This window comes from Nyctereutes procyonoides, unplaced genomic scaffold, assembly GCF_905146905.1.
Source record: "Nyctereutes procyonoides isolate TBG_1078 unplaced genomic scaffold, NYPRO_anot_genome, whole genome shotgun sequence".
NCBI lineage: Eukaryota > Metazoa > Chordata > Mammalia > Carnivora > Canidae > Nyctereutes > Nyctereutes procyonoides.
In genome coordinates this window covers 22884329-22911466 of record NW_026575117.1, presented here as the reverse complement: position 1 = coordinate 22911466, position 27138 = coordinate 22884329, and the positions used below count along the sequence as shown (strand labels likewise).

Genomic DNA, 27138 nt, shown 5'->3' with positions numbered 1-27138 from the left:
GTCGTCACCTGAACCTTACCAAAACCCCCAATCTCCAGGTCCTCCCAGATCCAGAGCAGGAGCTGCAGGGGGCCCAGCCCCCGGTGGTCAGCAAGTCCTCAGGTGGTTCTGATGCGGGCGGTGCGGGACACCCCCTGCCTGACAGAAAGAGGGGCCCTCAACTGGCTGTCACCGAGGGGCCGCAGACAGGACCACTGCCCTCGGCTGTTCTCTTTCCAGGTTCCTTGGGGCCTGGCGCTCCTGCTCCTGGTCTGGCTTCCACCTGCGCGTACACCTGCAGCCTCCGCGGTGGCTTGGAGACAACTCGCAGCAAGCCTGCCATCTGTGTCTGCAGCACAGGGGTGCTCGGCTTCAGGGGCTGCTTCTGCGGTCTCAGGGGACCCACGGCTTGCCCAGCCCCCTTCCAGAAACAGGAGCTGTCGGCCAGTGGCCTCTGCTCTGGAGCTGCTGCTCCCCTGACCGGCCACAGCAGCCCCGTCCCCTGGGCTCTCCTGCCTTTCTGACAGATGCCCCCTCTTCACATTTGGCCTGAAGAAGTCAATCTGTCTTAAAAAAAAAAAAAATACTGCAAAAGCAAACCAGGCTCATTGCAAATGATACCGAACCGGATGGAAAGTTCCACGTAGCAATTTCTTTCTCCCACAGTTCTCCCCTCCCCAAATCCTCTACCACCCCACACCCCCTTCTGCCCCAGTGAGCCAAAGTTCTTGCTATCTTGATGATTTGCAGTTCTCTGCATGACTCTGCCTCTTGGGTTTGTTTAATTAGAAATATACCGGGAAGTGCTTCCTAGGCAGTGGCATGTTAATTGCTTATCACGGAAGGAGAAGGGGTGACAATGTTTGGTGATGGAAATTTCCACCCTCTCCATCTCTCTGAGCTTTTTCTCTGTTCTCTTCTCCCACCCTCCCCCATCAGCCTCTCCTGCTCTCTGCCCTTCTGCACACCCCCCACCCCCGCCCCCACTCTCAGGGCACAGTTACAGGGGGACTCTGGGGAGCAGGCCTGGATTCAGACCTACAGGGAGCACCTGTGCCCTCTGTCACCCCCTCCCCCTCCCCTCCCGGCCCCTCCCCCGCCACCCCCTGGGCTGGAAGAGATTCCAGAGGAGAGAGCTTCACAGTCACACTTGGTATTCAAAGATTATTTTCCTTTTGTTTCCTTTCCCCCCTTACTATTGTTATTCTTGTTTATTTTTATTTTTTACAAAACAGGAGAAAAGAGTGAACTGGGTTGGGGGGAGGCGACACATTTCTCCACAAAGGTACAAAATTGCCTCTAGAAAGTCCACCTCAGAGCGCCAACCCAGGCTTGCCAAGACGAGGTGTCCCTGGGCATCCCTTCTCTCCCCAGACGTCCTTCGGATGCGGTCGGGAACCCACTGTGGGAGTGGTCCCCCAACGTGGGGAGGGGAGGCCTCCCTCAGCCCTTGCCCAGGAGGGGAAAGAGCAAGCAATTAAGACTATACAAAGAGCAGGGGGCGCATCCTGTGGGACACAGGCAAGGGACATCCAAGCAGAGGCCCCTGGGCCTCTGGGCACACGGACAACGAAGGAGATGGGAGGCTCTGGCCAGAGTCCTTCCTGTTCCTTGGAGATGCCCTGCAGAATGTCAGCAGACAGGCCCCACAGGGGAAGGGCAGCTCTTTGGAGCCCACAGGAGCAGCCCCTGGAGCTGAGAACCCCATCTGTCTTGGTCCAGCTGCCAGGCCTCAAGCATGCGGTCCACGTCACTTTCCTGGCAGGGCATCTGGCCCAGATCGCTTCCCTTTGGGTAAAAAGTAGTCCTAGTTATTCCTCTACTGCTGCGAGCGGCTGAGCTTCAGGAATTTTGCAGCAATGGTGGTGACAGCATTTCCCCTTCTGAAGACCTGGACAGCTTCCTTCCTGGGTTCCAGGGCAGGACAAGGGGCGCAGACACCACGCGGACGGAGGGGGTGCTCCAGCCCCAGAAAGCCCAGGCTGGAAGGAGAGCCCGCCCACCCACTCCCTGCCTGGGCTGACCAGTGCCAAGGTGGGCTGCTAGTCCGGCTGCCAACAGGAGGACAGCAAGAGCCAGGATGGCTAAGAGCCCAGGTCGGTCCCCTAAGGCTCTGTGGCAAGGAGTGGCCTCTTTAGTCCTGGTCCATACACATGCCAACTGGGTGTGGGCATCAGCAAAGGCCACTTGCAGGCAGGCCCAGTACTCTGTGGCCTGAAGGAGGCGGGTGATGTTGTAGCTGTGGGTGCCCCTCGGCAGGCGGGCCAGAGCAGGGGCCCCCTGGCCCCGGAGGGAGGAGGCGCTGGACCAGGTGAGGTTGGTAGAGACTGTGTTGGGGGGGGGGACCCAAGACAGTAGGATGTGATAAGGGTGGGTCTCCTGTACCCGGAGCTCCAGCCCCCATCCCTTGTCCCGGCCGGGCTGCAGGGGAGCCTGGCCCACAGCCACACTAACCGTCTTACTGTCAGCCCCCACCAGGTTCTGAGCCACACAGGTGTACAGCCCGGCCTCTTCTGCCGTCACCCTCCGCAGCTCTAGGGTCCCCTCGGGGTACACCCGGTACTTCCTGCCCGCTCGGGCAGCTGTGAGCCGCACCCCGGCCGGGGTGACCCAGTAGATCTCGGGTTCTGGTTCGGCCAGTGCCCGGCAGTGGAGCGCCAGGCTGTCTCCGCTGGCCACCTGCAGGCTGGGGGGGAAGCTGCGGGGGGAGATGAGGGGCAGGCAGTGGTCCGTCATCTCCCGGAAGGGCACCTCACGGACGGGGCGGCGCTGGAGGTCCGGCGGCTCGGCGCACAGGGTGGACTGCGGCTCAATGAAGCGAACGCGGGTGCCCGTGGCATTGGCCCAGCGGATGACACAATCACAGCGGATCGGGTTGCCATGGAGACCCACCTCCTGCAGGTTGGGCAGGGACTCCACCGTCTGCTGGTGCAAGGCACTGAGAGCATTGTTGTTGAGCATGAGGGTCTCCATCTGCGGCAGGTGGTGGAAGGCGCGGGGGTGGATGAAGGACAGCCGGGGGTTGTTGGTGATGTCCAGTTTGGTCAGCTCGGGGAGGTTGACCAGGGCGAACTTGTCGATGGAAACCAGCTCCTCCATGTTGTTCAGCCCCAGCTCCTTGAGGTGCAGCATGTTGGCAAAGTCCCCGGGCCCCACCCGCTGGAGCGGGTTCTTGTTCAGGTCGAGGAACTTGAGCCCGGGCACCTGCTCCAGGGCCCGCCGGGGCACCCGGGCCAGCTGGTTGTCGTAGAAGGAGAGGCTCTCCAGGCTTTGCAAGCCCTCCAGGGCATAGTCGGAGATCTCCCGAAGGTTCATGCCTGCTAGCACCAGGCTACGCAAGTTGGCCAGGGGCCGGAAGTTCATGTCCAGGATGGCGTCCACCTTGTTGCCCCCGATCATGAGGATCTCGAGGTTGGGCAGCATCTCAAACCAGCGGCTGTCAACGGCCCTCAGCAGGTTGGAGTTGAGGTGCAGCCGCAGCAGGTTGCCCAGGCCGGCGAAGGCCCGGGGGGCGATGCGGTAGAGCTGGTTGTGGTTGAGATAGAGCTCCTGCAGGCTGGCCAGCCCCGCGAAGCTGTGGTCCTCCAGCCGGGTCAGCTGGTTCTCCTCCAGGTGCAGGCTCAGCAGCTGGGGCAGGGCACGGAAATCACAGTCTCGAGCGTCCGAAAAGCTGTTCTGGGACAGGTCCAGCTCCGTGAGGTTGGCCAGGTAGTTGAGCTCACTCTGGTCCACACGCATGATGCTGTTGCTCTGCAGCAGCAAAGTCTGTGTGCCCGCGGGCAGCCCGGGGGGCACGGCCGTCAGGAACAGATCGTTGCAGTCCACGGTGGTGGCCTCACGGTAGGACGATCGGGGCGTATACCAGGGCCGGATCTGGCAGGCACACTGAGGAGGGCAGGGCACTCGCCAGGGGACCACGGGCACGGCGGCGGTGGCACCGGCCACCCAAGCTAGCAAGAGGGGGGCCACGAGGAGCCTCATGATGGAGCCGCAGGAGGAGTCTGGAGTCCTTCCACTCTTAGCAGTTCACAGGCTGAGGGTCAGCAGCCCTGCCAGGGCCTGGGGAACCACCCTCCCAGGACAGTCATTCTACGTGGGGATGGGTGGGCACCGCTTCTTACCCTCCTGGGCATGGCTTTCCATCCTTGTCCGCTGGGGCTGGGCCAGCTCATTCATTGCCACGCCCCATCAGGGCAGCCCTGGAAGAAGAGGATGCAGAGTCAGGAGGTGGCAGAGAATGAGAAACTACTCCCTCTGCCCGTGTCACCCCTGTTTGCCTTCAGAGGGCAAAGGGGCTGAGAGAGGTGGACCGGGCCACAGCCAGGGCTCCCGGGTTCTGTCCTCCAGCCTTGGGGCCTTAGCGTCCTTTTCTACCGTCTTTTGGGGGAGTGAGAAACTGTGAGTCTTTGGGGAAGGAGGGAGAGACCGAACCAGGAAGCTTCCAGGATAACTCAGGAAGGGAGGGGTGTGCGAGCGTGCGTGCCTGCCTGCGGAGAAGAGGGCATGCTGGAGTCCTGTCATCTCCACGGTCCTTCTGAGCCGAGATGTGTGGAACAGATTCTCCTACCTTTCTCACATCTCCCCCCTCCCTCCTTGGCTCCCTGGGTAAATGGAAAATAAAGTGCGAGTTTCCAGGCATCCCTCTGAGCAGTGGGGGTATTACCGGGGCTGGTGGAAATGGTACACACTCTGGATTCCAGGGTGGGCTCTCGGGACTCTGCAGGTAGGAAGGCTGTGGTCCCTGAGCCCACACCCAGACCAGCCAGGGAAGTGGCTGGTCCTGCCTGGGGTCTGCTTGGGCTCTTCTCATGGGGCTTTCCCCTTCCCAACAGCCTGACTGAGCTCCCCAGAAAGAGGTGGGGGTGTAAGACGCCCGGGTGTGAGCTCCTCAGCCCTGCAGGTGAGGTACACGACTCGGCTTTTCTTGCTATTCTCCAGCTTACCCACCAGGCACCACACTTTCCAGTGGAAGGTACCTGACACGCCCACCCCCTCCCCATAGCTCCTTCTCACTGTCTCCTAGACAAGCCCGACTTTTTCTTTGAGCCTCGACTTAAGGTCACCTCTTACAGAAGCTTCTCCCAAAGCTTCTCCCCTGGCTGGCCAAGGAGCCCACCTTATGTTCCTACAGCGCCGCATGCTCCTATCCCGGGTCACATCTCCTGGAAATGGCTCCCCAGTGGGAAACTGTCCTGGTCATCACTGCAGCTGGAGCATACAGCAGGTGCCCAGTGAATATTTACTGTATGAATCAACTGCTGTAGCTCCAGGATCCCATCCCCCAGGATGTCTCACCCCTACCCCAGTCCAGAATCTAAGCCACTGCTCTTTCCCACCCCCTAAGTATGGGTAATCCAGGCTCTCCCACAGATCCTAAGGCCAGGTGGCATCACCCTGGAGGCAAGTCCAGCCTTGGCCTTCCACCAACATGGAGGAAGAGCCAGGAGGCCTTGCTGGGCCCAGTCCCCTCGGGACCAGAGGTCCCATTCGGGTAGTCTTCCAAATGCAGGTATCAGGGAAGCAAACCGGCACTTACTGAGCACCTGAAATTTGCCAGGACCCTTCAAAGACTCTTATTTTATGTAACCATCATAATGGGTCAACAGGATAAGCATTAATACCCCCAGTTTGCAGATGAAGAAATTGAGGTTTAATGAGCCTCTTTAAATGAGGTCAAAGAATTTGGTGCAAGACACATAGGTGGTCAGCGGCAGAAGATGGGAACCCATCCAAGTCCAGGGGTTGTGTGTTGACACCAGCCCCTTTGCACCTAGGCCGGGCTGTGGCGGCGGCAGGCTGCCTGCCCGTCCTTGTCCCCTGGGGCAACGTCTGCTACCACCTTCTAGACAGGTGTCTCTCTGCTGGCCAGAGGGGCTCTGTGCCCACCTTGCCCTGCTTCCAGGATGCTGGGGCCAGGGAGGGGAGCAGCTGGAGGCGGGGCACCCTCTCGTGAGCAGGAGAGCGCTACGCCTATTTACATTCGACGACTTCCCACCTTCCTCTGCAGCTATTTCTGAAGGTGGGAAAACAATCGTGGCTGAAAATGCACAGAGGTTTTGCGTGGGGTGTGTGTGTGTGTGTGTGTGTGTGTGTGTGTGTGCTGACACATAAAACTCAGAGCAAACAAACACACGTGTGCACATGCATGCATGCCTGCAGACGTGCATGGAGGGGAGCCCAGGGAACTTGGCTACCTGAGCCAGGCACTGGTAGGCGGGAAGAGGATAGGGGACTCTGTAGTGTACTGTGAGGGTGGAGAGGCAGCAGGAACCAGGGACAGCCCTGTCACGGGGCTGGACCTAGGCAAGTCGTCCTGCCCCACATCCGTACCAGAGGCCCCCGCCTCCTGCCTGCACCTGGCATGGGGGAGCAGAAGCCACCAGCAAAGTGATCTTACTTCTCAGAGCACCTGCTCCTTCTGTCTAAAAATGAGGTTGTCATTAGGATGACGGGAGCTGAGGGTGGCACACACACACAGAGCTCGGTAAGTGTCAGTTCTCTTCCAGCTCCGGTCATCCCCCAGGGCTGGGAGACTCGCCAGCTACACGACGTCTCAGGAGGAACAGAAATTGGATCCTGTGGCTCAACAAGTCCCTACTGAGCTTGCCCACTGTGGCCCAGCCTTGCCTCAGGGTGGCACGGGGAGCAATGGGCAGAGCTAGATCACACCTTTGCAGAGTGACACACTGTGGCAAGACTAAATAAATGCAAAATGATCAGAAGTGCCCAGGATAGTTCCAAAGGGCAGAGAAGCCTGCAGGGGGTGGAGGGGGCTCTTCGGCTGGGCCTGAGCATCCATTCTCCTGGCTTCAGCCACTGACTGAGCCACAGGCATCTCTCCTCCAACATCACCTTTGTCCTACAGATGCTCAGCTGTGTGCAGGGGAGGAAGGAACCACTTAAAACATAACCGAAAGCCTTCTGAGACACCTTTCCCTCCACCCTGGGCAGCACCCTCCTCCTCAGCCAGGAGCCCAGGGCTGGGGTTCAGTGCCCAGAGAGAGGCAATGGCTTGATGACTCACATTTGGTCGCACCCCTGATCCCAAGGCTTGGCGAAGTCCCAGACAAGTCCTCCCTCTTGCTGCTGAGCACGCAGCCCCTTCCAGGGAGGAGCACTGAGCTGCCCACTACCTGCCATCCCTGGTTCTGGCCGTCTTGCACATGCCCACTCATGCCCACTCACGCCAGCTGATTAGCAATTTCCGCCGGGAGCTGCAGAGAAAGCTAATTGTCTTTTATCTATAATCTCTGGGGTGAGCAGGAGTTCAGATGACAGTGTGGACATTCTCCCCAACTGGATTTCAAGCTCCTTGCGGCAGAGGCCATGTCGTACATGATTTTGTGCCCCCGCAAACAGTGCAGGGCTGAGCGCACAGAGGGTATTTGTACATGACACCAGGGGGGAAACGGGTGATCCTCCCATCAACCCCGAGTGTAGGCAGAGAAGGGATTCTTTAGTCCGGTCCTGCAGGGGAAGCAACTGAGGCATGATGCGACTTGTCAGAGGTTGCACAGTTTCCACGTGGCCAGGTCAGGGTTCAAACGTAGGTCTCGGATTCTAGAACCTGAGCCACCAGCCCAGCCAAGGCTTGCTGCCTGGAGGATCCCAGCCCGTCTCACAGGAGCAGAGCGCAGGGCTGGCCCGGAATGCTTGCCTCGGATGGAACTTCCTTCAGAGTTGACCTGGGTCCTCACCACCTCCTCCCCCACGGCCACTTGGTGGGCCCTGTGGATACCACTCCTTAATTTTGGGCTAGAGTGACACCCCTCCCTCCCCCACTTACGGGCTAGCGCAGGGAAGGCACCGTCTCTGATGTGGCTGGCCCTGGCACCACAGGGACAAGCAGAGCCAGCATGCCGCACACAGACCTCAGCCTGCCTTCTGACTGGGGGCTGGGCGCTGCTGGCCAGCCTTGGCCTTGGGTGATGGAAGACTGAAAGCCCTGGGGCTGCGGTCAGGGAAGCAGGGCTGTCCACTCCAGGGGCAAACTTTCCAGGGCGAGAGCTGGCACTGCAAGCTACGTGGGACCCGCCTCCTCCAGGCAGCTGCTCTGGATCTGGCATAAAGTGTGGAATGGTCCGTTACACTCAGATCCTGCGCAAAGAGCTGAACGAAGAGTGTGGGAGAAGCTGTTGTCAAAGGCTGCTCCTTCTCCCACCCCGCCCCGCCCCGGCTCAGCCCCTGGCACTCCGGGCCCGGTGGTGACAGTCCCACTCCTCTAGGTGGTTGGTGGATGCCGACGCTCTCTCTCTCCCCTCCCTTCCCTCCCCTTCCGGGCAGCCCCCACCCAGCCTCCCAGAGTCAGAGCCAGGGGTCCAGAGGGAGGAGCGGTGGTGGCGATCGATGGCCCGGCCTTCGCTGCGTCAGTGCCAGGTGCCCCCTGAGCTGCAGAGACAGATGGGCGGCAGAATTGAGTGTAGCCTTGATAAACTCCGGCCTCCTCACCAGCAGATAAGCGCTGGGTGGGAGGGCTGCTGGGGGAGGGGGACAGCCCTCCCTCTGCGCACCTGGCCTCCTGCTTCTCCAGGGAGGTGAGCCGGGCGCCTGGCTCCCACCTCGCATGGAATCGCAGACAAGCAGGTCCTCAGAGGGAGGCGAGCCAAGCGTTTATCTAGCCTTGCAGAGTCTGAATTCCATAAATAACTTATGTAAAGGAGGAGCGGTGGAGCGGAAGGAGCCTGGGCTTTGCCATCCGAGTCTGAGCCCGGCTCCACCACTTGCTGTGTGACCTTGGGCCAAGCAGGCAGCTTCTGAGCCTCAGATGCCTGAGCTGGGAAGCGGGGGTAGCACCCTCCTGCCAGAACCTGGGGAGGCGCACTGGAGGTCAGGGGTATGAAGTGCTGCTCCTTCCCTTTCATGCCCACCCCATCCCCAGCTGCCTCTCATCCCTTCTTACCACCTACTTCTCAGCTCTCACTTTTTGTGATAAATTAAAAAAAAAATAGGGCAGCCCCGGTGGCGCAGCGGTTTAGCGCCGCCTGCAGCCCAGGGCGTGATCCTGGGCTCCCTGCATGGAGCCTGCTTCTCCCTCTGCCTGTGTCTCTGCCTCTCTCTCTCTCTGTGTCTCTCATGAATAAATAAAATCTTTAAATATACATATATATGTTGGAGTGTAACACATGCACAGGAGCGTGTATACATGGCGCTCATCCCAGGTGCACAGCTCCATGAATTTTCCCACCAGTAGGTACCTGGGCAGCCACCAACCAGAACAAGATGTAAAGACTTCCAGCACTCCAGTAAGCTCCCAGGTGGCCGCCACCCACCGCCACCGCACGTAACCATTGTCCTGGCTTCCATCACCATCAGTCAGTTTCATCTTTCAGCCCAGAATTCCCCTTCCTTCTCCATCACGACTGGGGACTGGGGTCTTTGGAAATGGTTGACTCTGACTTTAGGGAACTCCAGAACTTCAGACTTGAAATTCTCTTATGTCATCTTCCTGCTTCCAAGTGGGCTACACTTCTCATGGTCTCACCCCCCTCCTATTTTTTTTAGATTGAGAAAGAGAGTGAGCATGTATGAGCGAGTAGTGGGAGGGACACAGGGAGAGGGAGAGGGAGGGGGAGGGGGAGAGGGAGAGGGAGAGGGAGAGGGAGAGGGAGAGGGAGAGGGAAAGGGAGGGGGAGAGAGAAAATCCCAGGCAGGCTCCACATCCAGTGCAGAGCCTGATATGGGGCCAGGGTCTCACACTTAATCAGGCAGGGATGCTGGTTCCTCTTATTCTCCTTTCTCGTTCTACAACTTCCAAATCTGGAAATTGCTCTATACCTGAACAACACCCCCCACCCCAGCCCGCTCCAGTTGAGTCCTCACGGCTGGGCCTGTGAGTGCCATGTGCCCGAGGCAAGAAGATGCCAGGAGGATGTCCTGCCCCACACACCACTGGTCTCTCCTCCAGCCTCCCTTCCCCAAGGCCCTGTAGGGCCCTGGCCACCTCCTGGGGCAGTGCTGTTGCCTCTTTTCCACCGCCCAACCCCTAGGTCTTCTCGTTATAGAGTGTAGGGCACAGGCATGAGGACAAACATGGGGGTGGCCAGGAAGCAGAGGCCCAGACTCCCGGCTCAGTGTCCCCGGCCCTCTCCACCCAGCTGTGTCAGAGGCTCTTACACTCCACTTGCCCCACATGCAACATCTCCCACCAAGCCTGCTCTTGCTTCTGCCGTCCAACAGTCAGTCTCCAAGACCCAACATCTCCGCCACCTTGACCTGTCCCTTTCTCATCTCCCGCCCCTGCCACAGTTGCTTGCACTTAGCACCCCATCTATGATAGGCTCCTCTGGTGCCTCCTGCTCAGCTCTCAGTGGCCCTCTTGTTCCCAGACACCCCCTCTTCCCAACCAGGCTGTGAGCTCATGGAGGAAAAGGTGCTTTGTTACTGATTCGTGTGTCCTCAGAGCCCAGTGCCGGGCACACTTTCCCTGTGGGGGTCGGAGGTATTCTACTGTATGAACTGCGGATCTCAACACACGTAGGGGGGCATGAAAACAATTTGAAGTGAGTCACAATCTGCATTTAAAAAAACGAAATACTACTCTCCATTCCCTGTCTCCTGGCTGGCCAGGTCAGAGGGTGCTGGAGTTCTGGTGTCTGGAAGGGAGGCTGCCTCTCTCTTTCTTAATTAGCAGCGGAGGGTGCCAGGAGCCAGCACGCCAGGCCGTTGCTGCTGGTTGCACTGCAGGGCAGGAGGCTGTAGGGAGCGGGGAGTAGGCCGGACCTGCCGCCACCTGGGGCTGCCAAGTGCTGCTGATCATCTGTCCACCCTCGGGACACCTTCCCTGACCCTTGGCCCTTCTCCTGGCTCCCCCAGTGCCCCAGCAGCCCTCCACCATGAACTGCTGGTTCCTTGTCGGTCTGCCTCCCCCACTGGACTTTGAGCCCCTCGGGAGAAGGGGCTGTGCCCGGACTTGCCAGCTCCTTCCATAGTCTGGCACCTCGTAGGAACCCAGGCAGCATCTGCAGGAGAATAGTAGGACGGAGGGCAGGAGGGACAGAAAGGCAAGGAAGGGCAGGTGAGGAGGAGCAGGTGTAGGGGGTGCTACTTGTGTCGGTGTCCTGGAGACCAGGCTGGTCTGGTCTGTGCTCAGGCTCTTTTGCCTCCTTTCCTGCCACCTGGAAGGAGACCACACGGCTCCTGGGGTCTGCACTCCTTAGTATGCACCCTGGCTCCCCTGCCCCTGGCTTGAGCCTTTTCTCTGCCTCAGGCTTCTGCCTCTTGATTCCACATAATCCTATGATGATCCTCACCCTGCTAGAACTCTTCTAGGCTCTCCCTTGGGAAATCCTGTGGACTCCACCAACCCCTCTGAGAGCTTAGCCTGGTGATTCAGGGGTGGGTTTTCCAGGCAGCTCTGCACTTGAATCCTGGTGCTGGCTGTGTGACCTTGAGCATCCTCACTGGAGTTCTTGCTCTGGGCATGGGGAGAGAGCTTACCTCATAGGGAGCCTGAGAAGGACGATGTCTGATGTCTGTAAAGTGCCTGGTGCTCAGTGGAGCCCCCTTCCTGTTCTACCCACCTCTGTGTGTATGAAGGCCAGTCTCTGGCTTCTAGACCATCTTTGCGCCCAAGCAGCACCAGGCTGGCCCCGTGGCCTCTAAGGCAGGCACCCTCTCCTAGGCACCCTAGGTTGCTACTCCTTCCCTGTGCAGCTAGCTGCCCTCCCAGGGGCCTCCAACTGGGGTCCTGTTTCTAGTCTCCAGGACTGCTCTGGGACTCAGTTCATTGATAGGTCCCTGAGGTCTGACACAAGTCTCACCCAATAAACCGCGTGGCTCCTCCTGGCTTAGGTGAGCCATGCATCTATTTCCCCCAGATGCTCCCTGGATGCTGGGAGAGGGCACCTCCTAGCAGCAGAGTTCTAGATGTCCCAGCCTGATGGCAGCCCATAATCATTCCACACTGCTGGATTCTCATAAGTCAGAGGGGCGGCCAAGCCTGGCTGCTGACCCATGAGCTGCTCCAGCCTCCCTCCCTGTAGCTCCTCGTGACCCTCCTACAATCAAGTGGGAGTGCTGGGCAGATCCTGCATTATTCTGGAAGGGCTCTCTCCCCCTCCACCACCCTCCACAGCCAGGGCCCCAGGACATCTCTCCAAATGCAGCAGACCCCTGGGAGCTAGGTGCAAGGGCAGCAGGAAGTGAGAGAAAATTTTGGAGAGATTCAAGCCATAAGCTCTCCTGCCCCTGGAGCCTTTGCCCAAGCAGGGGCCTTGCCCAGAATGCCTCACTTGTGCATATTGGGACTTCCTTCCCACCCTTGAAGTTATCCCTGACTGTGGCCTCTCCTACAAATTAATCAATACCTTGCTCCTTCTCCCATCCCCTGAGAACCCCAACCTGATAAGATATTGGCCTCCTGTCTCAGACTGTGAACTGTCCCAGCTCTGAGGCTCCATGGCCCCGGAAAGAACAGAGAGCATCAGCATTGTCCAAGGTGAATGGGGAGCTAGATGAGGGAGTTCCTCTCTCCATAGTATCGGGGTGCAGAGGGAGGGACCCCAGGGCACAGGGGGGTGAGGAGGTCAGGGGGGAGGAGCTTGGAACCCGAAGAAAAGGAAGCAGAGTGAATAGGGAGCAGACCAGTCAAACAAGGAGAAAGGCCAAACCTCTTCTAACGGAAAAGGAAAACGAAATCAAAATGAAAATTGATGAGGCGGAGAGAAAAGGAGACTCATTTCATCAGCAGGTTTGCCAGATGAAGCTCAGAGATAAATCATGCGGCAGAAGGAGTCTTGGTGCCCGCGTGGGGCTCTGGCCTGCTCCTCACACCTGTCTGGGCAGCCTTGGCATAAGTGGCTGAGGCCGAGGCCCTGCTGGGGGGCTATTTGCTCCCCTAACTGCTGTGGGAATGGGCTGTCGCTCCTCAGCACCCCCTTCAGGCCTGCCCTTCCATTCCTTCACTGGGTTCCCCGGGGCCCCTCCCCAGGGCCCCCGGCCTCTGCCCTCAGCAGTGTGGGTCGGGCCTGTAAAGAGCACTTCTCAGAAGCTCCGTCCAGTCTTCTCTGCCCCTCGCCCAGGTTCCCTGAGGCCAGGAGTGGGGGAAGCAGAGGACATAGGGCGGGATCGGGCTGGGTTCGAGTCTCGGCTTGGGGACACACATTGGGACATGGCCTCTCACTTCTCTAGGTCCTTGGCTCCTCATCTGTGCAGTGAGGTGGTTGGGCTCCTGGAGCATGGCTCTCAAACTTCGGTCGCCAGACCAGCCATGGCAGCATCACTTGGGAACTTGTTAGGAATGCAGGTCCCAGGGACGCCTGGGTGGCTCAGTGGTTGAGCATCTGCCTTTGGCTCAGGTCGTGAACCCGGGGTCCTGGGATCGTGTCCCGTATCAGGCTCCTCCTACAGGGAGCCTGCTTCTCCCTCTATGTTTCTACCTTTCTCTAGCTCTCATGAATAAATACATAAAATCTTAAGAAAAAAAGAAAAAAAAGGAATGTGAGTCCTGTACCCTACCCCAAGGACAGCTACAGCATCAGGCGCTCAGAGGGTGGGACCTGGCAACAAGGGTGGAACCAGCCCTCTGCCAGGTGGTTCCACCGGATGCTCCTGTTCAAGGGGCACTGGACCAGATCATCTCAGAGGCCCCTCCAGCTGAGATCAGAGCTCTACAAACAGGACCAGCGCCAGCCAGGAACGCTCAGCTACAGCCACGTGGATGACGAGCTGCTTACCACTCTGCTGGCTGTAAAGACTTGGGTGTTGCAGACCCTCTTGCCCTTTCTTCCTGGCTGCAAGGAAACTCTTTACCCATCGAGCATTACTAGGACCCCGACTGTGTGCTGGCACGGCGAGGGGGCAGAGACGCAAGGTGGTGGGAAGAGCAGGCAGGGAGTCACGGATTAAAAAAATCCCATCTACTAACATTTGATAAAAGTGGTCATAAAAGTATATTCTGAGGGCAGCAGGGGCACAGCCTAGAGGAGGTAACAGGACTCTGCTGCATGTGGCAAGGTGGGCAGATTCACTAAAAGTCACTGAATTGTACACTAAAAGTGGGTGGATTTGATGGTACGTGAGTTGTATTTGACAGAGCTGGTTAAAGAAGATTCACAGAAGACGTGTTACCTGCATCCACAGGTCAGTAGGCGCACAGAAGGTGGGAGGCGTTCTATGCACATTGGGGGCACCAGGAGCAAAGGTCCTGGGATAAGAACATGGAGGTAATTCCAAGAACTGAGTGGTACCCCCTTAGGGCCTGAGAATGTGGGTGATGTGGCGTGAAGAGGCTGGAGCAGCCGGCTGGGGCCAGAACGGCCCAGACATGATAGAGCAGAGAGTGTGTCCAGAGGGGCCTCCAGGCAGCGGCTGCTACAGCCACCAGTAATGGCCTGCAAGGGCCGCGTGCACCTTGCGATGTAAATTCTTCAATATCTGTGATCCTATGTGATTCTCACGATAGTCCTGGAAGGTCATAGGTGACCTTACCTCACTTTTTAAAAAGATCTTATTTATTTATTTTAGAGAGAAAGAGTAAGAGCAGGGGAGGGACACACAGAGAGGGAGAGAATCCCAGGCAGACTCCCTGCTAAGCATGGAGCCCAACATGGGGCTCAATCCCACGACCCTGAGATCATGGACCTGAGCTGAAATCGAGTTGGAAGCTTCACCGACTGAGCCCAGAGTCATTACTCCATTTTAAGGGAAAGGATACTAAATGAGTAGCCCAACGAACGAGTAAGAGAGCCCGGGTTAGAATACACAGTGTGCTTCCAAGGCGGGTCCCTATTTTCTCAGTGGGACAGCAGTGCTGCTACTGGCAGCTACTGATTGAAGAGTAATGGTGAGCCCAGCCTCAGGCTAGAGGCCTGACCTGAATGTGCACTGAATGCTCAGAGGCACACTATGAGGAGGTTATAGCCCCATTTCACAGATGTGAGAAGCAAGGTACCATGATGGAGAACATCCAGCTGGTAGAGACAGGACTCAGACGAGGTTCTGGCTGGTGCCAAAGCCTAAACACTGCCCTAAAACCTATGCTCTAGACCCCGACCCCACATCCTCCTCCTCCACCCCTTCCCCCAGTCAGTTCTCTTAGGACCCAGGATGCAATGAGGGAGGTTTCCAGCGACCTCTTACTCAACTTCCCTTGGCCTCAGCCAACACAAGAAAAAGAAACTGCCCCAGGCCTCTGCTGAGCAGCCCTCCTTCCTTGGAAAGGGAAGGCCCTGTCCAGTCTGCCAGAGGCACCCTCTGTCCTCCGAGCCTGTCCACGCCTTCCGAGCCCAGTGCATCTGCGGGGGGACCGAGGGCTCCCAGAGGCCACAGAGCCCAGTGGATGGAAATGCTTCCACCCGTGATCAATAACAGGCATAATTCAGTGACTGCGGCAAGTACAAAGGAGTGTAGGTTAAATCAATATTTAGAAGCCTCAAAATTAAACTAATTAAGAACAAGTCTTAATTATTTTTACTGTCTGGGAATAAAAAAGATAAAAAGCCCACCTATATTTCACGATTCTACCTTAGTAGCTTGTAATACTTTGGGAAGAGCAGAAGAGGAAGGGTGCCCCGAGCCAGCCAGCGCTGCTTCTGCGCTGCAGGAGAAGCAGCACCTTGGAAGAGAGAGGGGGAGGGGCGAGCACAGGTTGCCCACAGCATGTTGTAGAAGGCCACTGGCTTGGGGTGAGGGCCGTTATGGGGGGAACTATGACCTCCCACCCCCAAAAGACATATTTAAGTCCTAATTCCCGGTACCTGTGAGTGTGACCTTAATCTCGAAATTGGGTCCTTGCAGGTGTCATCACGTGAAGATGAGGGTGGTCCCTCCTCCAGTGACTGGTGGACTTAGTATGAGAGGGAAGTTTGGATGCAAAGAGGCACAGGGAGGATCCCAGAGATGACACAGACAGAGACCCAAGTCCTGCTGCTGTGCGCAGAGGACCACCGACGGCAGCCGGCCAGCATCCGAGCTGGGAGGACGCGAGCCAGGAGCCTGCCGCGGAGTTTCAGAGGAAGCCTGTGGCTTTGCCGCACCTCGACTCCAGACTTCTGGCCTCCAGAGCTGAGACAGTACAGTTCTGCTGTTTTGGAGCCCCCCCCCCAAGTTTGTGGGACTGAGATGGCGCCTCAGCAAACTGATACAGGGTCTGGATCCTAGTGCCCGCTCTGCCCTTTGCTAGCTGTGGGAGCCTGGCAAGACGCTTCACCTCTACGAGCCTCTGTTTTCTCCCCTGAAAAACAGGGATAAGACTAGTACCTCCTGTTTTGCGCAGAGACGGGTACTCAGGAGACGGGGAACGGGAATGTGAACCGCGCACTTGGAGCGTCTGTGCTACACAATGTCACGTAGGCTCAGCGCTGGCCTGAAGAATCTGGGAAGGGGCCCAGGCGCCGTCAGATGGGCAGGAAGCTCCTGCCAGCACCGGCCTGGCCCAAACACCCGGGCAGCCCCCAGGTGTGAGATGTCTGCGTTGCTAGAGATATATGCACGAATGGTATTTTTATCGTCTTTGTCAACAGTATTTTATTTGCTGCCCACTTGGCCCTGGTTTTCTCATCTGTAAAATGAAAGTGTTGGACAACATTATTTTATAGGTATTTTTCAGCATTATTTTCTGGGCTTATCTAAGTATATAGTTTAAAAGGATAGTATGTCTTAGCAGCCCGACCTCGTTCTCGTCCCTACACATTTCCCCGAAACCCGGCAGCCCAGGGCAGTTCCGATGGGCGCCAGCTACGGGCCGTAGCCAGAGATCAGGAGGGTTCTGGGGCTTTATGCCCCGCTGCCCCTACTGCCTGGGTTAATGGAGGGGGACCCAAAGCACTTTTCCTCTGTCCTCCTTTGAGGGTTCCAGGCATGAAAGAACAGGAAACCACGCAGGCAGCAAATAAAATCTGTATTGATCCTGAGATGGCTGGCATCCCAATCTGGCCGGCTCCCAGGACTGTTCGTCTTAAATAAACGTTCCTAATGATCCACTCGTACTCAATACCGGAGCCGTGTCTTGTTAAAGTGCAGTGGAACAGGGCGGCTGAGCATGGACTTGCTGCCACTCTGTCGGGACCTCTTCCAGGTCTCTGGGGGCAGATAAGGTTCTCAGGTAGCTTCTCTGGATCCTGGAAGGAGCTGTACCTTGCCGCAGGTTCTCAAGCAGGGAGGCCAACCTTCCGGCCACGTGACAACCAACACTCTTCCCAGACGGTATGAGTGTGGAGAGAGCATCTGTTTGCACACTGCCCTCATAAGACAGGTGACGCCAGCAGCATCACCATGGTAACGGTCACCACGGTGCCATCGTGGTGGCTGCCCCACCTGCGGCCTACCATCTCCATCAGTAGCACCAGCCCCGTTGTGCCACCCTGGCTGTCATCACCAGACCGGATCACCCCCACCATCTATCTCCACGTCGTAAGTGTCCTACTCATCATACGAAAATTTGTATGGTTTCATCACTGTGACTTGCACAGAATCTGAAACAGATACAGATTTTGCCCCCGGAAATACACATTAGATGGTGAGACCCCTACAATGCTAACATGAGAATGACTGGACTCACATGTCCACAGAGGTCCCCCCAAAAGAAGCATGAACATGGTTGTATGATGTACACATGGAGAGCAACCGGGGAAGGGAAGTACACAGGGGACCTCCACATTCTGCGTGGGGGAAATACAAACGACAATCTGTTGCTTCTTATTATCCCTGCATTTTTCAACTCTGACTACACCATCAAATCATATAAGGATCTTTTATTTATTTATGTATTTTTAAAGTAGCTCGATGCTGGGGAGTTCTCAAATGTGGGGGACTCACAACCCCGAGATTAAGACCTGAGCTGAGACCAAGTGTCAGATGCTTAACCAGCTAAGCCGCCCAGGCGCCCCCATATATAGGGATCTTTTAAAATATTCTGATGCCTGCATTCCACTCCAGTCCAGTGAAATCAGTCTCTGGGGATATGATGCAGGCACGGTATTAAAAGAAAAAAAAATCTCTCTAGGATTTCTTTGTATGTAAATCTTACATCAAAAGAAAATAAAAAAAACCCCTGTAAAACAAAATTGAACTCCATTGTCATTGATGCTGAAATATTTAGGGAGAAGTGTACTGATGTCTGCAATTTACTTTGCAATGCACCAAAAATAAGATGGATCGATGGACAGATGGCAGGGGGAGGTGAGAGCAAGTCTAGGAATAGGTTAAAGGTAGAACCTAGACGGTGGGCTGTTCACTGTAAAATTCCAACTTTGCGTTGTATTTCAAATTTTTCATAATAAAAAATTCCCAAGTGGTTTAAATATGAAGCCAGGATGGAGAACCACTGCATCTGATGGAAAAATCCATAAGCATGTGTGTTTTTCTTTCCTTCTCCCTCCTTGTGTGAAAGAACATTACCCCCCCCGCAACCCTGCCCATCCCTCCAGTTCTCATCAAACCAATCAGAATCTCCCCCAGGACCTTCCAGCCCTTCCTAGGTCGGGGCACACACAGGAAGTATATTTGTGCGGTGCAGCGGGGGCAGCAGAGGTGGCTGCCTGCAGCAGGGGTGAGCAGCCCAGGACAGGCCTCACGGGGCCACCCTGAGGGCCCAGGGCTGTGCCTGGGACCCACCATGGGCCTGCCAGTCGGCTGGCTCTGCTCTGCTCATATCCCCCCGAGGGTCCCCTTCCTAAAGCCCTGGCTCAGCATTCTTAGCAAGGATTCAGTGTTTTCCCAAAAAAAGAAAAAACAGAGTAGAGGCTATTGCAGCGTGTGTGTGTGTGTGTGTGTGTGTGCGCGCGCGCTCGCACCCGCAGTGGGGAGGACACTGCAGGCAGGAGCTGACCCACCTCATCTGCATGCTCCTCCACAGCCCACCGCCCTGTGGCCTGTCCCCTGTCGGGGGAGTGCCATGGCAACACCGTGCCCTTTAAACACCGGAGTCTGGGCTGCCATAGCACAGCAGCATCAGGCAATTTAATTAAGGGGCTGGCAGCAGACAAACTTTGTGAGTTAAAGGCATTTTATTAAATCCCATTGTATTATGCAGCTCAGATCCCCCAGGAGCTGCAGAGCTGGGGGAGGACAGAGAATTTGCTGGGGTTTTCTTTTCTCTTCTTTGCTTTTTCTGGCCTCCCTTCTGCTTGGTGAAAGCACTCACCCAGTGTAGGGGCCCAGCCGTGACCGCCACTCCTGCCTGGCTTGGGCCTTGGCCTAGGTCTGCAGGCAGCAGTCGAGGCCCATGATCAGCAGCACTGACCCCATGTGTCGCCATTCACAGAGCACCTTCACCAGCAGTACCTTGGGGCCAGGCCCCTGATCCTGCTCAGCATCCATCACACACACCTCATGCTGCCCCAACCAAGGTCTGTGCTTCCCAGGCATTATCTCCCTGAATCCTCCCACACCCCTGGAGTAGGACTGCTGGCATTCCCCTTTTGTGGCAAGGGAAACTGAGGCTTACAGATGCTAAGTAGATTGCCCATGATCTTGTAAGTATAATATGTGGCAGAGAAGCCAGCCCAGACAGGCTAAACCACAGAGGCCATGGCTCAAAATGTGATCCCCTGCTACCTCCCAAGTCAGGGGATCTTTTCCTCTGTCACCCTGCAGAATGGGTTCCACCAGCCACCCAGCCAGGGGAACCATTCCAGGGTGAAGCTGGGTGGGAGTGGGGGTTCCAGGACCCTGACCCCCTCACCCACCAGGCCTAGATTGTGTGAAGGTATCTCATGAAAGGTTACACCCGGGCCCTGGGAACTTGCTGACATGCTCAGAGGGTCCAACCACTCTTCCTGGCCACCCATGTCCATCTAGGACCCAAGATGAAGAACCTGAGGACACAGGTAAGAAACAGGTGGGAACGGAGAAGGTGTGACTTGCCCAGAAACCACAGGATACCCGATCTGCCCAAAGTGGAGCATGGCTTTGGGCCTGTCTATGGGGGCCTGACACCAAGCTCCTGCTCCTGGGATGGGGAAGGGTCCTCTGGGGTTCTGTGAGCCCCCTGAAGGACCCCATCCTGACAAAACTCTTCTCTGGTGGGCCTCCTCAGCCCCTCACCTTTGGGAGCCCCTCCTGTGTGAGCAAGCATGGGGAGTCCAACATGACCGCCAGGCAGCTCAGGAGAGGCCCATTGTCCACTAGGGCTCCAATAGGCCCCTGGCCACCAATACCTCCTTACCCTCCCGAGTTGGTCAACCAGGTCTGAGGGGAGAGCCCAGGCTTAGGAGCTGTGCCAGCAAGGAGGAAAAAACACCTCTCCCTGTGCAGACATTCCCTGCTCCCCACTCTGGGCATGGCACCAGTGATGAGTGAGACAGGATGTCTGCCCTCCAGATCTGTCCTGGGGGGACAGTCCTCTTGAGCTGTGTCCTCAATTCTAAAATGGGTTCAGTGACATACACCCCGTACAGCTAAAGCAGATGCCAAAAACCTAGCTAATTTCACTAAGGCCCCAAAGGCCTGGCCCCTCATCTCTTACTCCTCCTAATAACTCTATTATCCCCATTCTGCAGATGGCAAGGCTGAGACTAAAAGAAGTTAAGCCTCTTTCTCAAGGTCATAGAGTTAGTAAAGGGCAAGACCCAGTGCTCCTTACAACATCCATGTTAATCAACCATGCACACTGTATGTACGTGTACACCTACATACACGTATTACATGGTGATGTATTTCAATCACAGCTTTGAGATATAATTCATACACCAGAAACCCACAATCACATTTTATCTGGAAAGTAAATTTGATAACTGGATTTTCCACCAGACTTAAAGATATGTTCTTGTCTGAAAGGAAGGCACAGGTTTTGCGAATGTGGGCCGTGTCGTCCTGGAAGGGGCTCCCGGGAGCTGTGGCGAGGCCTGGGCCCTCTGCCCCTCCCCGACTCTTTTTTTTTTTTTTTTAATTTATTTATGATAGTCACAGAGAGAGAGAGAGAGAGAGAGAGAGAGAGAGAGAGAGGCAGAGACACAGGCAGAGGGAGAAGCAGGCTCCATGCACCGGGAGCCCGACGTGGAATTCGATCCTGGGTCTCCAGGATCGCGCCCTGGGCCAAAGGCAGGCGCCAAACCGCTGCGCCACCCAGGGATCCCCCCTCCCCGACTCTTGCTCTTCCTCCAGCACTGTCCTCTCCCTGCCCCTGCCAGACCTTAGGTTTCAACTCAGCTCCGGGGCCTCCTCTGTCTGTCCCCACTGTCTCACTCCACCTAGCAGAGACGGAGCCAAGGCTGTGGGTGTGGTCCTGGTGACCGCTTTGAGAAGTCCCTGGAGGGGTGGCTGTGTGTGTGCAGGGCCTGCCTGGGAGGACGGAACTGGCCGCAGGGAGGACCAAAGGGCCAGTTCAATGGGTGCCACAGTCCCAGGAGGGCTGTCTCCCAGGAAAAAATCAGCCTCCAAAGAGTTTGGCAGTAAGAGATCTGGTCTGGGTGGCAATTCAGAGGTTCTCATCCCAGCTCTAACACTTACCGACTTTGGGACAGTCTCACTGAACCCTGTTTCTTCTCGTCTATAAAATGGGGACAAGAATGTCTGTCTTGAATTTCAATAGGTACCATTTATTGAATGCTTACCATGTGCTGGGCCTTTTTTTCTTATTTAGTCGACACAGAACCCCACCCCACCCCCCACACCCCTGTAAGAGTGAAAGGGAAGTGGTGGCTCAGAGAAGTTAAGCAACCTGCCCAGGATCACACAGCTGGCACATGCAGAAGCTGTGATTCAGATCCGGCACCGTGTGATGCTGAAGCCCTCAACTGGGAGGGAGCCTATGGAATGATGTGCGGGAAAGTGCCTGTGAACAGAAATCTCCAGAACGATGAAAGCAGGGGATCTTCCTGCAGACCTTCACACAGCTCTGCTACATAGAGCTTTACCAGCTTTCATCCAGTGAGTGAGAACGAGTATTCTAGGGGCTCCTCACCCTTCCCTCTGCCGGAGCAGCGTGGGCTGTATACACGTGTATGTGTGAACATGAGTGTATCTTGCACAAGTGCACGTGAATGTTGGGCAAGGCGGTGAGCAGAGAGGCGCATGCCCAGCTCGGTGAACCAGCTTGCAGGGGGTGAGTTTGAGGCTGTACTTTGCCAGTGCTTGCTCTCCTGGGCACAAGGCCTGGGGAGTGACAACTTGTTTTCACAGCCATTCTCCCAGGGAATTACCAGGGGAACATTCTCCTCTGTAGTATGGATAAAAATAATAATAATTAACACAGCTGTAGCTTGAATTTCTCCAGTGCCTCTCTCCCCAGACCTCGAAACTCTGGGCAGACAGCAAATCTGCTGGCTTTATAGCCACACCCCAGGACCCAGGAAGCCTCAGCATTGCCACGCTCACTGACTCCTCCAGCTGGGAGGCCAGCTCCCGTGCACATGAGACTGACCCGTCCCAGGAGGAGCCCTTTGAGTGCCATGGCAGGGCTGGGAAATGCCCTGGGCCTCCCGCTGCATCCCCAGGTTCTGGGATTCCCCCCTGTGCCCAGAAGTAGGAGAGAGGGTAAGGGAGGGAGGGAGGTGTCCGCCGTCTTTGCCCAACCTCCGAAAGCACCCCCATCAATCCCCGACTCCCCCACACAAGCTGTTCTGCCTCGCGGAAGGCTGCCTTCCTGCTCCTACAGCCAGTGGGGACACGTCCAGCAGGTCTGGTCCCTGCAGAGGACAGCTGCTGGCTTCTCTGGTCGAAGCCAGGAGTCATTACACACCACATGTCTAGTTTAAACAGGTGATAAGGCAGCTTTATTAAGAGCACACATGCTTCCAGCCAGGGAGGGACGGGAGCTTCCAGGGGTGACTGGGGTGGGGGGGCTTGCCTCCATGGGCTCTTCTCCAAAGCATTTTCCAGTGAATTCAATGCAGGGTGGTGCTCCAGGGCCCCGAGTGGAGTGGCGTGGCGGGAGCCTGACCGAGTTCCAGGGGCCGCTGCCTGAGTTCCAGCCGCCCCCTTCCTGACTGACTCAAGCAATTTAAATATGCAGAGACCCCAAAGCTCTCACTCGGCCAGTGGGCCAGTGGCTTCAACCTCCGCTTACACACTCTTTCCAGCAACTACTGGACCTGAGTACTGTTTCCTTTGCTTTCTTCAAATACCGCAGGACAAAGGAGGGGCCAGAAGGGGAGACACGGTTAGAAACTACGTTTATCATGAATGTGTTCCCTCAGCATCTCCAGAGAGAAAGCAACTGGATCTCTGGAGTCCACAGATGGGCTGAAGAGTGTGGAAGTACTTACAACTGTGTGCAAACACACGCGTGTGCGTGTGCACATGCACGCAGGGGCGATTTTTCCTGGAGAGAAGGGCCAACACTTGCATCAGATTCTCAGGGGGAGGGGATCCCTGGGTGGCGCAGCGGTTTGGCGCCTGCCTTTGGCCCAGGGCGCGATCCTGGAGACCCGGGATCGAATCCCACGTCGGGCTCCCGGTGCATGGAGACTGCTTCTGTCTCTGCCTCTCTCTCTCTCTCATGAATGAATAAATAAAATCTTAAAAAAAAAAAAAGATTCTCAGGGGGGTCTAAGACCCCCATATCTTAAGAAGCGCTGCTCTCTTCCCCGGTCAGTTCTGACAGTGATGGGCTGGCCGACTTTTCCATAAAGGTGACTTCCTCTTTCAGAATCCAGCACTGGATTTTGAGGGCTGGATTCCACCTGCTTGAAAGGGGGGACTACGATGAGTTTAAGGATGCAACGGAAGCAGAACGATGACAGCGTCTTTTGCCAGGCAGAGCGGCGGCAGCCTCTAAGCCAGAGGCGGTGATGAAGTGCCTTCCCCCTCACCTCGTTTTTCTCATTGTGACAGCTCCGTATCTACTGTTCCCTGTCACCCCTGTGACAGCCTTCTAATGATGAAGGCAGCATCAATGTCATATAAATTCCTCCAGAACCCCAGGGCTAAAAGCAGATCAGGTTCAGGAAGCGGGGAACCAAACGCTCTGCACGGCAGAGTGGAAAGAACAAAGGCTTTAGAGCATGAAAGACCTGAGTTCGTATCCTACTTCTGTCTCTTATGAGTTGTGTGACTGCGAACAAATTATTTAACCTCCCCGTCCGTTTCCGTATCTGTAAAATGGGAATGATACCTCAGGAGGTTATCTTGAGGATTCGAGGAGGCAATGCTGCCGATCTGGCATAGTGCAGGCACGCAGAAGGAGCTCAACAAATGAGTTCCCTTCCCCAGCAGGCACAGGTGGGCACCCACACACCTCCATCCGTCTGCTGCATCACTGTAATATCAGAGGAAGGGGGCCCCGGGGGCCTGGCTGCTTGGTACCATGTGGATGGCAATCACAGGCCACTTTCCCCATATTGACCCAAATCTTCTGACCCTTCATGGCTCCCTGGGGCCCCTCCTTCTCCATGAAGTGTCCCTCACAGTGCTCTGTCTTGACATCCCGCAACGGCCATCTGCGTGTTCTGTCTGTATCACACTCTCCTTTCCATCTCTTTCCCTGTCATGAGAGAGGTCACTGCTCCCCTTGATCAAAGGGCAGACCCCTTGGCTACTCCAGCAGTAGCTGTACCCCCAGGCCCTCCCCTCCTCTTCTCTTTCCCCAGACTCTAGAGGGACTGGCTGCTCTCTTTCTGCTTTCAGGTCTTTGAACTTGTTGTTCTGGAATGTCCCTCCATTCTCTGCTTAATTATCCTCCAAGTTCCAGTTCAACTGTCATCTCCTCTGTGAAACATTCTCTCCCACCTCTTGTTCCCACAGCACCTACCCCAGTTTAGCAGGAGCCATGGAGTGGACATCGACCTCCATAGTCTGGGCTTCTTCAGAGCATGGGCTGGGCCTGTTCCATCCTGGCTCCCCTTCACCTTGCATAGAGTCTGGCAAGCGGTCTGTAGTCAATAAACGTGGGCAGGGGTAAAATAACAAATGGTGTGCTTGTCTATGGGTGGCAGTGGGGCCCCCTTAACCAGAGGCTTCCTGTGAAGGTGGCAGTCCCCACTCAAGGGTGGCTAGCTTGGGTCCTGCTGAACTAGGGCCTAACCCCATGTCCAGATTAGACACCTAGTCAGGTGACAGTTAGAGGCTGACATGTGCATCCCATTTGGATCCCACACTTGGCTACTCCAAGCCATGAGGCAAGGGCAGAGGAACCCTGGAACCTTCTCTACCTCACACCTGCACAGGAGAGGGAGAGGATGGCAAGGGGATGAGGAAGGGGGTTGACAATCGTGAACACTGGCAGTGTTTCAAGTCTAGTTCTGAGACTGGCCTCCTTGACTCATCTCACAGATGAAGACACTGAGTGAGGCTTAGAGGTGGCTTCCTTGCCTAGAGCCATGCATGACATGGCACAGAGCTAAAATCAGAGCCAGGTTGGTTAAGCTCCAGAGTGAGTGTTCTTTTCTTTACAAGACGCTGTCTTCTGCAGAAATCATCACATAGCACCCAGACGAAACAGGACTGGGGGAAAGGCTCACACTGAAAAACTGTGTGTGCATGTGTGTGTGCGCACATATACCCATGTCGTGTTTCTTCTTCACCGATGACAAAGACAAAGAGAATGGCTGGGGGATGGTTTGAATCAGTTGTCAAAGTGGTTTTGGACAGACCAACACGTCTGGATGTGGGTCAGAGGATTTCACACTGTCTACAAGGTAAAGCTCTAAACAAGTATCCCTGTCTCCATGAGGTTTAGCTATTTTAGCATAGTGGTTTTTTTTCTTTTTATTATTTTAAAGACTTATTTACTTATTTTAGAGAGAGAGAGCACCATGGGGGTTGGGGCAGAGAGAGAGACTCTCCAGCAGACTCCCTACTAAGCACAGACTCCCCTGCGGGGCTTGATCTCATGACCCTAAGATTATGACCTGAGCCGAAACCAACGCTTAACTGACTGAGCCACCCAGGCGCCCAGCATAGCGATTTCTTCCTCTAACTCCCTGACAGCCCGGAAACCTTTATCCTGCCCGTTTCTAACCCACCATGTTCGTTTACTTGCACTACTTGGCCAAAGCCTCAACGCCCAAAACGTGAAGAGGAAGTGCAGGGATGGGGGGGGGGGAGGAAGCCCTCCAGAGTGAGAAAAGTGGGGGAACTCCAGACACAAGGGTGAAACGGGGGAAAGAGCCAGAAGGAGGCTGCTTGGACTGAACCAGCCCATCTCATTAGGGACTTGAGTTGCCTTTATTTTTGATTAGAAATATGTGATTGGAAAAAATATGGGACTTACTTTATGCTTTTTGAGGTTTTCTCCCCCTATGTGTGTTATTATATTTTTCGTTTTTTTTTCTAAGATTTTATTTATTTATTCATGAGAGAGAGAGAGAGGGAGGGAGAGAGAGGCAGAGACACAGGCAGAGGGAGAAGCAGGCTCCACGCAGGGAGCCCAATGTTGGATTCGATCCCGGGTCTCCAGGATCACACCCTGGACTGAAGGCGGCGCTAGACCGCTGAGCCACCCAGGCTGCCCCATATTTTTAGTTTTTAGTGAGCGTTCCTTTCCAAAAACCTAAACTTGTTTTCATTGAAACTGAGAGAATGTAGGGACCATAGGTGCCTGGATTAGTGCACGGCTGGGGAGCAGTAGAGCCCCTTGGGGAGAGGGTGCAGGCAAGCTCCAGAGGGCTGGAGGAGTGGGGCAGGGTAGAAGGGAGAGGGGGAAGGGACAAAGGACCAGCTGCCTAAAGAGGCTGGATGTCCTCCCGGCTTCAGGATCCAGGTGAGATTCCTGGGCAACCCCCAGCACCTGGATTCAGAGCCAGGGCCCTGCAGCGGGTGCAGATTTGACAACTTCCTGTAGGATGCCAACGAGGGTGGCTGGCTTGACTCCTGCCGATGTGGGAAAGGAGGTGCCTGAGAGGGTGGTCTCCAGTAGCTGGAAGATTCTGCCTCCAGGTGGGAAAGGAGGCTGGAAAGGAGAGGAGAAAGAAGCCCCCAGGGAGCCAGGGGTGGCCAGGTTAACAGATTCCTTCCTTCTGGAGGGATTTCGTGCCACGTTGAATAAATAGAATACGACGCAATTGCAAAAGACACATTCTACAGTGTATTAGATGCCACCACACCGTTACCGTCTGTCAGCCGCCATCAGGGTGACTGATGACTTATCAAAGGCCACTCTGACATTTCCAAATGAGATGTTGTGATAGAGGTGCCATTCAACAGAGCCCAAAACGCCAGAGAGAACCTGAATGTAAATGAGGAACATTTGTCACCTTTGTCTCACCTATTTAAAGGTTTCTTGTCTGACAACAAGGCCTTCTCCAGGGGAGAGCTCAGGAGGGAGAGGAGAAGGGAGCAGGC

At 55.8% G+C, this 27138-nt stretch overlaps 1 protein-coding gene across 5 annotated transcripts in view; it reads right to left on the bottom strand.

Moving 5' to 3' along the window:
* Positions 1-1143: 1143 nt before the first annotated feature.
* The window catches only part of LRRN2 (leucine rich repeat neuronal 2), a 62306-nt gene continuing 36311 nt past the window's right edge, over positions 1144-27138 (bottom strand). For 2 of the 5 annotated variants that reach the window (XM_055334138.1, XM_055334137.1), the window contains one exon: positions 1144-4178. In XM_055334138.1, coding sequence (XP_055190113.1) covers positions 1822-3960 — 2139 coding nt within the window. In that variant the 5' untranslated portion in view covers positions 3961-4178 and the 3' untranslated portion in view covers positions 1144-1821. Of the gene's footprint in view, positions 4179-7765; positions 8089-22644; positions 24116-24607; positions 24729-27138 lie in introns of those variants that run through there. The other 3 variants (XM_055334136.1, XM_055334139.1, XR_008665564.1) reach the window with 3 other exon arrangements.